The sequence below is a fragment of the Alligator mississippiensis genome, chromosome 3, assembly GCF_030867095.1.
Source record: "Alligator mississippiensis isolate rAllMis1 chromosome 3, rAllMis1, whole genome shotgun sequence".
Taxonomy (NCBI): Eukaryota; Metazoa; Chordata; order Crocodylia; family Alligatoridae; genus Alligator; species Alligator mississippiensis.
The window spans coordinates 189531709-189544624 of NC_081826.1; the positions used below are offsets into that span (position 1 = coordinate 189531709).

Consider the following 12916-nt stretch of genomic DNA (forward strand, 5'->3'; position numbering starts at 1 on the left):
CCAAAATAAAAAAATAAAACTTTTATTCCTGGCAGATTCAGTTAGGAATATTTTAGTGGAATTTTTTTTTTTACTACAAACTATTGACCTAAAGGAAGAGCTCAAACGTTTTGCTATGCTAGGACAGACAAAAGAGACGACTAAATATTCTCATTATTAGTAATTTTTCTCTTTCAAAAACTGCTTTTTTAAGTTCTATTATATATTAGCTGTGACACTGTGAAGATTTAAACGATCATTTTTTTAATGCTCCTTCAGCATTAAAAAATGCAAAGGAGATTTTAAGAGTCACACAAAACAATTGAACAGAAGTATAAATCACCTAGAGAGAGTGATGTACAATTAAAGTCTTTGACAAATATGAATGATGATGTTGCTTTTCAAATGCCTTATTAACAAAGGAGCCTTCAGGTTGTAGCATGGTTATTCACCTTGTTAATTAGCTTGTTAGCCACATCAGCTTTAAAAAAATCAACTTGTTTTTTACACCCTAACTCTCAACTGTGCTGAAATACCCATTAATTCACTTCTATACCACTATGTATTAAAAGGAGTGCTGGTTTTTAGACACTCCTACTAGTTGCTTCTCCTCCTATATATCCTTCTTCCTGATTCTATATTAAACTGATTTTATTCACCCAGTGAACATCAAATCTGTATAAATGTATTTCTTACATAGACATAGTTAGGAGAAATCTATTCCTAGCATGTAATTTATGCCAGTTATGTATCATTGTAGAAACTCACACCAGGTGTAATTCTGCTGATGTCAATGAAGTATTATCAGGGAGAATTCTGGCTATTTAATTTCAGCAAAATGACATCTTTAGCCAAGAGCAGATATCCCTAAAACAAGTTCAAATACATTTAAGAACAAATTAAAGGCTTTTTTAGATTATACATTAAATAAATATTTGGAAATTAACCCTAAAAGAACATGATAAAATGATAGTCCTATTTTATATTAGGCTTTCATTTCATACATAAACATCACAACTGATGCTATGGCTGCATTCTTAGTTTCTGGTTGTCTTTGCCATTAAACTAACTGCACCACAGTTTCATGTGAAAAACTCATGGTCAAACAGGTGGAGAGGTTTGCCGACTCATGGTGTCATGTGTTGGCAGGTAGTCGAAGGAAGTGTCATTAGCTGTGACCCATGACAGAAAGGGTTTCTGATTTGCTTACGGAAAATGGAATAGAAAGATACCCCGCAGGGAAAGTCCCCAGAATCAACAAGTTACTGACAGTGCTCTAGACTTACGTTTACTTATTTTAAAATTGAGAATGAAATCAATGCCCAGAAACAAGGCATGTTTTGGACACTAGCTCAGTGCACATGTGCTGTCTGAAGAGTAGTGTGACTTCAGTGTTACGCAGTAGATACAGGGTTATTCTGAGGCCACATTTTCCTTCATTCACCTATCAAGCACAAAAAGGTGTCATTTCAAAATATAACCAGTTTCTGCATTCCATAAAGGAAAAAAAAATCCAATCGTTTAAAAAGCCTTTAGAACAAGACAAATGAAACCAAGAAGCTACTGCCTGAAGAAATTACCAAATCATGATTCTGCACTTAGAGTATCTTCACACTTCTAAACTTTCACTACACCACTTACATGTTTCTCTCGATTTATGCGGTACGTGCATTCCCGGAGACCGGTGCATGAATCGAATTTGCGGAAGGCAAACCCACTTTATAACGTAACAAATAGGGACAGGTTCCCACGGCAGTGAGGGAGGGGGTGGGGTGTCGCTCCCGGGGCTGCACACGGGAGCAAAGCAGAGGGGACAGAGCGGCACTCACCCCAGCCCTGGCTGCAGCAGTCCCAGGAGCGGCCGGCACCAGCTGCCTGTAGCCGCTGGGCTGCACCATGCTCCGCCTGTCCCCCCCCGCACCTGGGCTCTGCTTGTCCGCGCTCACCTCTGCTCCTGGGCTGCGCCGTGCCCTGGTGCAGGCAGCTGGTGCCGGCTGCTCCCGGGGCCACTCCAGCGCGGGCTGGGGTGAGTGCCGCGCCGCGCACTGCCCGGGGCTCCATTTGTCCGCACTCACCCCAGCCCGTGCTGGAGAAGCCCCGGGCGCAGCCGGCACCAGCTGCCTGCACCAGGGCACGGCGCAGCCCAGGAGCAGAGGTGAGCGCGGACAAGCAGAGCCCAGATGCGGGGGGGGACAGGCGGAGCATGGTGCAGCCCAGAAGCTGTAGGCAGCTGGCTCAGGGCCAGTGCAGCCGGGGCTGGGCTGAGTGGGATGGAGGGCAGGGATGGAGTGGGCAGGTGAGGCAGGTGAGTGGGGCCAGACTTACCTGCTTGGGTGGGGAGGACGTGTATGCTGATCACGTGAGAGAGAATTTACCTCGCATATAACGAATTATGGGTCTAAATATGCTCATCACATAAGAGCGAATTCGCATATAAAGAACCTGCATAAATCGAGGGAAACCTGTACTCAGGTTTTAGAAAGTTGTTTCTGCGGAGAGAAGCGCCATCTTGTGTGCGAAGAGCATATTGCAGACATTCTCTCCCTTCTAGCAATGCTATGCAACTCTCCATTGTAATTACACGTTTTTTAAAATCCTTTTTCAGCCAGACATGTACCTTTCCTGTGCTTGATATATTTGGACTCTAAATGCTTCCATTTGCAACTAAGTGACTGTGTTGTCAGCTGTGTGTATCCAATCAGAGTCATGCCATTAACATTTGCTTTCAGCTCTGTGTTCCCATGCTTTTCCACTCTTATTCCCTTTCTTTTTACTTGCACCTTTTCTCTCTCCCTGATTTTTACTTACAAGTTTTCTCTCTCTTCCTCCTCCTCTCTCTGCCTGTCTCTCTTGCAGCCCTGCTTTACAGTCTTTTCAACTTCTATCAAATTTAGTTTTATGTTGCTACCCATTGCCATCATATATGAGCACCTGCCATGTACCCTTCTACGGAAGATACATTATGCTAGATTTAATGCAGTAATGATACGCATTCTGTTAGGGTTCTCTAAATATTGTGTTATGTTGGGACCCACATCCCTCCTTTCCCCTATTTCTGCTCCCTTAGTTGTTGCTATTATATGTTGTATTTTAACTACCATGTAAGGTTGGATCCTGTAAAGAGATCCTTGAAGATGTAAACCTTTTTGCTCATTCCAAATCCTACTGAAGTGAAACAAACTAAGGACCTCCCTTTAGTGATGGTCCATTTGTTAGATAAGAAGCTAAGGGTCAAGTTTTGCTGACACATATGCATGTATTTGTTGAAATGAACAAATCTCATTCCTTCAGTGGAACCACTGGGAAGTTATGTGGGTAATGTATAAATGGACCAGAGCTGAAGGCCTTGGTTCAAATGTATAAAGGATCAGAACCAAAGGCCCTGATTCTGCAAAGTTTTATGTTTATGAGCAGTCTAACTTGAGTCAAAAGAACTGCTCTCATGTGGAGAATTAAACTATTAAATTATAGTTAAGAATCAAATTATGTTTACCTATAAGGTTATGAGTTATTTGGGACAATTAATATACTCAGAATAACTATCTATAACTCATCACAGAACTGGAACTTGGTTTTGCATGTTTTAACTTATACAAGCTCTTAGAACCAACATTTTAAAAAATGAATAAATTCATCTTCTAATTATATAAAGATGAACTGTGTGAAGCTGATTGAAATGCATCATTAAATAGTAATGCAATAATATTCCTTAGTTTAAAAGAAAATATGCTTAAAAACATGCTCAATCAAATTAAGTACCATTTTTCAGACAACTGGAAGAAGTAGGATGTTAAATGACAACAAGCATGCATGTTTTTCATGTTTATATTGGATATTAGCTTGCCTTGTGGCTATAAATTCAGATAAATATAATAGTTTTGATTCATAAACATATGTCAGATGATAGATCAGGAAAGTTTGCTGCATGAAAACAAACACAAACAGGCAATTTTTTCTCTGCTCTCATTATGCCTCTTAGCTCATATTAGAAATAACAGAAACTCTCTCAATAACTCCAAAGGAAATGGATTGGGATATAAAAAATGTTATGTGCTTTATTTATATCTCTAAAACATTTAAATGCCTGGGTACTGTAGCAATAATTTATGAGTTAACTTTAAAATAAACCACAAAGAAACTGGATGCCAAAAGTTAGGTTCCTAAAACTTTTAAGTCAGAAGTCTAAATAAGTGTCCTGATTTTCAGAAGTGATGAGCATTCACAAATCCCACTGAAGTTTATGGGAACTATGCTCAGCATTTTTTAAAAGGAGTGGCTTCAACATGGATTTCGAAACTTAACTTTTGGTAGCCAAGAACTTGAAACTTTTGACTCCTGTCTCTCAAATCTTTTCTAATGCTATTCCTTTGGGGTAGTAGTTATTTGAACTACTATTAAATAGCTCTGTATCAAGGTGTTCAGTATTCATGGAGCTAAAATTGAGTCTGTGCCTTATATGGCATGTAATATAGTCTTGTAAACTACAAAGACTACCTTGCTGCAGAATTTTTTTGTGCGCAGGAGCCCAACTGGCTGGGACACAGGGGGCTTCAGTGTGGGGCTAGCTGGCACGCAGCTTTGGCACTGAAGCACCCTCATGCCCCAGCCAGCTGCTCTGCAGCATGTTGAGCCTGGGGGAGCAGCCAGCCCAGGTCTGGTGTCTGAGGCACGAAGATGCTTCAGCATGGAGGCTGTCTGCTGGCTAGCCCCATACTGAAGTACCCTTGTGCCTCAGCCAGCCCCCCTGCTGCATGTGGAGCCCAGTCAGAGCAGCCCTGGGTTGGCAGGCTGACCCCCTGGGTCGGCTGTGTCAGCTGCTCTGACCAGGTTTTATGTGCTGTGCACAAAAAAACTCTAGAGCAATAAACCGTGAAATTTAATTGCACATGTAGATGCTCCCACTGTGTGTAGCAAATATGAAAATACCACATGTAATAAATAATTGTTTTTTCTCTTAAACATGCCAATAAATGACTTATCCAAAACTGGCTGATAGGGTAGCTAATAAGACATAATTAACCATGTTAATCTGAAGTCAAGTAGAAGACAGGGTATATTTACACCTTTTAGACTAACCAAAGGATTGGGGGGGGGGGGGGTGTCCATCCATCTACACATTACACCTAAGGTGTGATTAACTAGTTAATCACATCTTAAGTTGTCACCTGGCCACATGTTCAGTCAATTAATGGCATGATGAAAGAAGCCCCCAAATTCTTCCCCAAAATATGTGTAATAACTGTGTGGCTCCTTCCTATGATATCACTAATTGAACAGGTATCCAGGGGCCCCTGAGCTGGGACACCTGCCAGCTGATCAGGGCTCCCAGCCAAGGGCCCATGTGCACCAGAACCTGGGAGCTCACAGGTGACATGTGCTCCCAGCTGTGTTAGCACGTGCCCCTGCAGTTGCAGGACCACAACTAATGTGGTCTTTAGCAGTAGAGGTGCTCCAAGCACTCCTGGGGCTAGGAGCTTGCATCAGTTGTGATCTCCAGCATCAGTTGTGCAGTGTTGCAGGACCGCACGGCATGTCCTCAGTGAAGGGGGCTCCCATCTACTTGTCCCTGCAGGGGGAGCCTACGATTGTAATCCCAGGAGGGGTGCCCCTGCACCAGCAATAAAGCATGATAGGATCTAATTCGTTATCCCACAATCACACCTCTTGTCATTAAACATGTGGTATGGCAGGAAGCATGATTGTGTGCATGGCGCATGCGATCCCACCATGTCTTTACCTGCACATCTAGAGGGGCCTTACGTGTACATATATACACACATAAATATGTATATGTGTATGTACATATGTGTTGTACACTTATGTATATATATTTATATAGCAATAAACTAAGCAAAGTAGAGATATACAGCATAAACTTTCCTGAGCTGAAACCCACTTCATCAGCTCAGGAAAGCTTGTGCTCTATGATTATATATCATATAATATATTCAATATGATATATAGATATATATATAGATCTATCTATCTATCTATATTCAAAGCCTCTTTTCCTCTTCGCTTCCCTGCAGCCCCTTCCCCTGCGCCCCCCCTTCCCCCGAGTCCGGCGAAGAAGGAGTTAAATGAGGGCCCAGGGCAGATCAAGAGTTGTAGCAAGTCACCGCGCACATGCGCAGAGTGGAGCTGAACCCAGGACTGGCCTCGCGCCCCAGTGCGGGGCTGAAGAGTCGCTGGTCCATGAAGGGCGCCTGCGCGCGGCGCACAGGTTAGGGGGCGGGGCCATGGCTCTGCCCCTACGTCACGACGTTGGCTGCGGCTTCCTTGCGGTCTTTGTGCCTTGCGGGCAGTACGGGGGGAGGAACTCAGGGTGTGGTTTTGGTCGGCCGCTCGCTAGGGGTAACCTTTCTGCCCCCCCCGACGAGTAATCTCCGGGCCAACCGACACCTTTCCCGCAGAGTGCGGGCACCCGCGCGGAGGGGAGCAGGCTTCCGGTAGCAGCGACCGGTGCGTGTTGCGGCCCGTAGGTCGTCATGGGCTTTATCTTCTCCAAATCCATGAGCGACACGCTGAAGAGCCAGCAGGAGCTCGCGCTCGTCAACTCGCGGCTTCAGGTAGCGGGGCCTGGGGGTTGGGGCAGAGGCGGTGCTAACGTTATTTGTCTCCTAGCCAATCAGGGGCCCGTGCTGCTTGTGGCACGTGGAGCAAAGGAGGGACGTGGCAGATGGGGGAGCCTGCATGGGCTTGGAGCAGCCGTTGGACCAGCTCCTGGCCCCTCCTGCAGCCTGGGGAGGCTAGCAACTCTGGGCTATAAATATTAACTAATTGCATGGCATTCTAGTTCTCTTCCCCCTTCCCGCCTCCAATAGCCTCTCAAAAAAACAATTTTTCAGGTGTTTTTCAGCCATTACCATCCCACAGGTAATGGCTGTCCCAGCCTATGTTCCTCCTCCTCTCCCTTGCCGAGTCCTTGAAGACAAAAGGGTGGGTAGCCTGAGGCACCTGGTTGGTTCTCCAGCTCCTCATCCCTTTCCAGGAGGGGTTCGGGTAATAGGAGTAGGGAAGGCAGCCAGTGATGGGCCGGCTCTGGGTCCGTGACCTCCACGTGTGGTGGGATGAAATTACTGCTGGCGCGGCTGCCTGGTCTGTCATTGACTGCTTCTTGGGCTTATCTGTTTGCAGGGGGTTAAATTTGACGTTCTGCATCTTTCAGAAAATGGCACATGAGCCATTTTACAATTAAAGGCTTGTTAAGCTGATTGAGGAACCTCATGTTGGCTGAAATTGACGCTAGGTTTCATGTTTTAGTTTTGGTTGGGCGGGATCGCACCCTTTAGCTGCGCATTAAAGAATTGTGTTCGGAGATCATCGCAGCACTGGAAATGCTATGAGAAGGAGAGCATGAAGAAAGAAAGCCATGCATTTTTATTTTAGCAAAATTTTACATTAGATTAGCTATAATCTGCCTAAAGCAGTGGTTCTTAACCTTTTCAGACTCAATGTGCCCATAACTTGAAGAATTGAGCGGCACTGCATTTACAAACTAGTTTAGTTTATTCCAGTGCTTGCCTCCTTGTTGAAGAGCCAGGAGAGCCTGAGCCTGCCTATCTCCTAACGCTTCCTGTGCCACACTCCAAAGGATCTTGTGGTTCCTTGGCATGTCCTTATACCCTGGCTGAGAATCACTACTCTAAAGGCAATGAGTAATTTACAGATTTCTCTTGTATATGCTGGGCCAAATCATTTTACTCCCCGCAGTGCCCTAAAACTGTAAATGCAAGGCCGCATTTTACATGTACTCTTGCATTTCCATTTTTTCTGCCCTAGACACTGCTGTCTTATAATAGGAAAGTGTAACAGATGATGTTCCTGAAAAGGGAAGTATAGCTGGTTTATTGCATCTTTTGATGGAAATTTTATATAGTCTGAAGATGGAGCTGATAATGTTTGTTAGTCTATAATTGGTCAGAAGGTAGGTCAGGGTCGTCACTTAGACACTAACTAGTTGATAGAGTTTGTAACTGGAAAGAGTTGGAGCAGGTTTTTAGTTTATTTCCTTATAATAACTTCAAATATCCCCAGTTCCTCAAATCTTATTTTATGGAATATATATTTTTTCTTTTGCTTATGTTCTGAGTCAGGACATGGAAAGCAGAAAAATGTGTGAAAACAAAATGCAAACAGACAAGCTTAGAAGAATCTTTATCATTCTGCAGCTACGTGAAGTGCTGTAACAACCGATATCCACAGGTGTTTTTAAACTTCGGAGGGAGCACAGCCACCACTTTCCTTATCTTCCTCTGGAAAATTTTTGGCTGCCTTTAATATCTAGGAAGCCTTTTTCTAATGAATGTATCGTATATGCCCAGTAAGATTCAAAGAGCATCAGTACATTTTTGGTTTTAAACATGGGTGTGACCCAGCAGTGCTGCTAACCTTTTTTTTTTTTTTTTTCTTTGATACAGCTCTAAACCAGTGTTTCTCACTGAACCCATGGATTGCAATCCAAAAGTGGGTCACAAGAATATATGAGAGGGTTGTGGACAAACTTTAAAAATAGATCAACACAATTTAACAATGGATTCTCCTTTAAAGGAGAAAAACATTGGAAACCATGGTTTTTCCCTTGCAAGATGGCAGAGTTCCAGCCTGCAAGGGGCTACTTGGGGGGCCCCTCTTTCCCATACATACCCACACACTGAGGGTGCTGGGGGGAGGGGGGTCAGGAGTGAGGAGCACTGGGTCGAGACTGGTCATCAAAGTTTACAAATGGGTCCTGGTAGAAAAACGGTTGAAAACCACTACTCTGAACCAATGGTCACCAACCAGTGGATCGAGATCCACCGGTAGATCTTGGAGCCTCTTGTGGTAGATATCGGAGCTTCTTGGAGTCAATCGAGGCTGGGGTGGGGGGGCTGGGGGTGAGGGGGCTGAGTGGTCATGTGCACCCCAGTCCAGCAGGTCAGTCTGTTGGGGAGGGAAGGGGTGGGGGATAGATCGAGGCCCCCGCGGTGAGGGACAGTGCTGCAGAGGCAGAAGCGGGTAAGTTGAGTGGGGCCCTGGCTGAGTGTGACTAACCTGCTGGGGAGGCACACCCCCACACAATTTTTTCTCCCTTGATCTGTCCTCCTTCCCCCCCCCCCCCCCCTCCCTCTGTACAGACTTGCCTACTGGGCAGGGGGAGGAGAGGTGGTGGTGCACGGTAGATCTTGGGTTGCTTTTAAATACCAAAGATGATCTTCCACTTAAAGGTTGGAGACCACTGCTCCAAACAGTAGCTTGGTATGCTCCATGACTGGGGGTAGTGTGTAGCTAAGAGGAAAGTCACCCCTCATTGCTTTTCTGAAATGCTAGACCTACCAACAGTATTGATGTAGCACTGTTCTGAAAAGAGCTGATAACAACTTGATCTGAACCAGGAGAGTTCATGGAGAATTGTTGTAGATGTCTCCATCCGTGCAGGCAGTATATTTTTTCCCTCTCTCTCTCTCTCTGTCTGTCTCTCTCTCTCTGCCTGAAAGGTATTGAAATCAATTAGTCGATGTAAGTTCTTTAGCAGGGACTGTTGCAGCGGATGTCACATTTGCCTGCAGTAATATAAGCATACTGATTTCATAACTCATGGCCCATGGAGCATATGCAACCTGTGAGGGGTACAGTTGCAGCCTCCAGGCTCCTGCCCAGCTACCACACTGGCTGTAACGCCAGTTGGAGTTACCAGGTTCCCCTTCCCTCTTTTGGCTTTTGCTGCCTGCTCCTGACCCAGGGGGTGGAGCAGTGCAGTGCAGTGCAGCACAACTTAGAGCTGAGTGTGAGTTTAGGGCCATGCAGGCCATGTAGTGTGGGGGGAGGGTCTGCATAATGTGAGAGGCTCTCATGTGGTGCAGCAGGCTGGGGGAAGCTCCTGCACAATGTGGGGGCAGGACGGGGGAGGGTATCATCTATGGGGCATATGGCCAGGAGGCTTGTAGGCCACCCCAGGGCAGCCTGTAGGCATATGGCTCTTGCTGGTGTGACCCACAGGGTGTTCGGCTCCAAGCTGCTTAGGAAATAGACAGCCCTGCTATAACATTAGTACTCTGGGCCCTGGTCAGGGAAGTGAAATGACTGCATAGTTATATTTGATTATTAGACTTTTCAGCATGAATGTGTTGAGTTAATTTTAAAAGCAGCTATTGGTGAGGGGAAAGAGCCTACATCAGGGCTCACCCAGAAGTTACATATCTGTTGTGCCAAAGCTGGGAAGCTAGACGTGCTCTTAGCATCCTTTTAATCTCTACACCAGGGATCGGTAACTTGCAGCCCTTGGACCGGTTCTAGCCACGGATGTGGGGCTTCAGCAGCCTTCAGTGGTAGGGGGATTCAGTTGTGGGTGCTCTTCCCATGCTGCTGCAGGGTCAAGTGCCAGCTGTGTCAGGTTCCTAGCATCTGCCCACCCACTCACCTCTGTCTTGGGGTGAGTCATTCCAAGTGGTGGCTGGAAGAAGATAGAAGTGCTACTAAGAAGCATCATTGTCCACTTCTTCCCACTCAGTGCACATGTCAAGAATTAATGATTAGGCCAATCTAGCATGGCCCCAAGGTGCATGCCAAATGCACCTGAAACAAAGACCTACAGAGCAGGGTCACCTTAAAACAGTTACATTACCTAACTTCCAGACCCTGTTGCACTTGAGAATGAGTGGGCAGGTCATGCTTCTCAGCTGTGCTCCCAGACTCTCTGTAAAAGTAGTGTAAATATACCCTAAATATTCAGAAGGTGTGAGGGGAGGGTGCTGATTCTGGTGAGAACAAACTGAGATGGCGCACAGGCACATCTCTTGGGAGTGTCTGAAAGCAACTGTGGTATAGGTTGTAGGCATGTTGGTCTAAGGACATAGGCAGACAAGGTTCCTTGGGTGAATCTGATATCTTGTATTAGACCAACCCAAATAGTTAGAAAATAATTATTAAGCAAGCTTTCGGGTTCTACTTTTCATTCCATGCAGGAAGAGCACACACCAACTGCTGAAACTTCCTTAGCCTGACAAAGGGTTTTTGAACCCAAAAGCTTGCTTAATAATTATTTTCCAACTATTTGGGTTGGTCTAATACAAGATATCAGATTCACCCAAGGAACCTTGTCTGAAAGTACCTGTGGCCTTTGAGTCTGACAGCCCCATACATAGGTCCTTATTCTTTTAGTTGCTGAATTGCTTTTGTTCTAAATAAAATACACTTTGGTGTTTAGTGACCCAGAATAATTATTACACCTTTTGAAGGGAGTAGAACTGCACTGCCAAACTCAAGCCAGACCTGCTGAGATGGTTGTAATCTGTATGCAGGGGATTGCAGTCCTAAAGCCCGACTCCATCCAAAGGGAGGTGATAGCATGAAGCTGAAGTCTTGAAATGGGATTTGCTCCAAAAGGGAGGTGGGATAAGAAGTGTGGTTAGTGACAGCTGTGAAAGTTACATGCTCATTCCATTGAATACAGTGCCTTACTCAATGAAGTCCTTTACAGCAATAAAAACAACAAATACATTTGCCAGTAGGGTAAAAAGATGTCTGTGTTCTTCACTGCTTCCTTTTCAATACTGATAATAAATTACTTAACCATAATGTGTAGTTTGCAAATGTCAGTGGGAGAGGGCAGAGGGAGCTAGTAACTACATTTCAATCTCTGTTTGTCAAAGACTTGCCATGGATTAGGACTTTCCTAGCTTGCAGTAGGGATCCAGACCAGCATCTGGTAAGCCCCAAATATGAGTGGAGATATGACATGAAGCCTCTTGTCCTCCACTTTCTTTTCAAGGCTAGGGGTGTTCCATTACAACAGAGGATTGGGGCTTCATAAGTGTTGTATTGTTGCTGTTTGAAAAACAATAGAGAAGGGCTTATCAAGCTGCCTTGTTCTGAAGGTCTTGCTGTTTGTCTTGTGCCTTGATAATGTGGCTCCACAGCTAAATATCCATTGTAAACTTTGTGAAAACAGTTCCCAGTATGGTACTGCTGACAATTGTATTTTATCACATCCCTGCTCCTGGAAAGGTCACCATATGAAGCTGTGAACAAACAACAGATATGTTTTAGCTGAAAATCTTGTAGCAAAATTTTTGTTTAATGCTTTAAATTTGATAGGGTTTTTTGGTATTGCAGAGCTGTTCCAGGTCTTGAAGCATATATAATAGGTTTCTGCAAAGTTTATTTGTAGCTAAAAATAAAAATCTGTTATCACCATTCATATAGTTATACATGAGTGCCTTATTTAATCTGTTTTAAGAAGTACTGAGCACAGAGCTTTAGGCTGTGAACAGGCATCTTTTCTAGGAAATTCACTTCGAAATCTAGAAATCTTGCTGGAAGAAGGAGCAGTAGAGGCATTCAACCTGCAGCTGTCCCCTCTTCCTTCCTCTCCATGACTTCACCAATGGAATGATTCCAGCCAGGGGACGGTATAGGGAGAAATGGGGCTGCTCTACTCCTCCCAGTTCTTGTGCGGAGTGGGGCAGCAGGGAAAGACTCCCTGCCCCTTCCCCAGACTGAGAGCAGTCTTTCCCACTCTGCTTTCAGTCTCCTGGAGCAAATTGGAGAGCACAGTGGGGCAAATACCTCACTCATTCCCTAAGCTGGCCTAGGGAAAGCACAGGGAACCTTTTCCCACTGCTCAAATCCTCCCAGTCCCTGGGAGGATTTGAATGGTGTGGAAGTGAACAGATGTTCTTCCCTACTGGAGAAACTCTCCCACAGGAGAAATCTTCCTTGATGAAAGAAAATGATCTTTCTTTTGCAGGAGGCATTTTTCCTGCTGGAGAAACGTGATGAGTGTCTGTATGCATGTGGCTTCTATCAGGAGAGTGGCATTTCTCCTGGTAGAAATGTAATGTCTGTATATGGCCTTAGCAGCTTAGCCTCTCCAGGCTTTCCTAACATACCAGTGCTTTTCCTCAGTGTCCATGGTTTACTTTTTTTTAAAGTTTCCTCTATTTTAATTTACCTTCAA

General features: G+C 44.8%; 1 protein-coding gene across 2 annotated transcripts in view; it reads left to right on the plus strand.

Moving 5' to 3' along the window:
* The first annotated feature begins 6210 nt into the window (after positions 1-6210).
* PLGRKT (plasminogen receptor with a C-terminal lysine) overlaps positions 6211-12916 on the plus strand; it is a 44485-nt gene continuing 37779 nt past the window's right edge. The window contains exon 1 of one of the 2 annotated variants that reach the window (XM_059724755.1): positions 6211-6548. In XM_059724755.1, coding sequence (XP_059580738.1) covers positions 6468-6548 — 81 coding nt within the window. In that variant the 5' untranslated portion in view covers positions 6211-6467. The remainder of the gene's footprint in view (positions 6549-12916) is intronic. The other variant, XM_006268892.4, reaches the window with a different exon arrangement.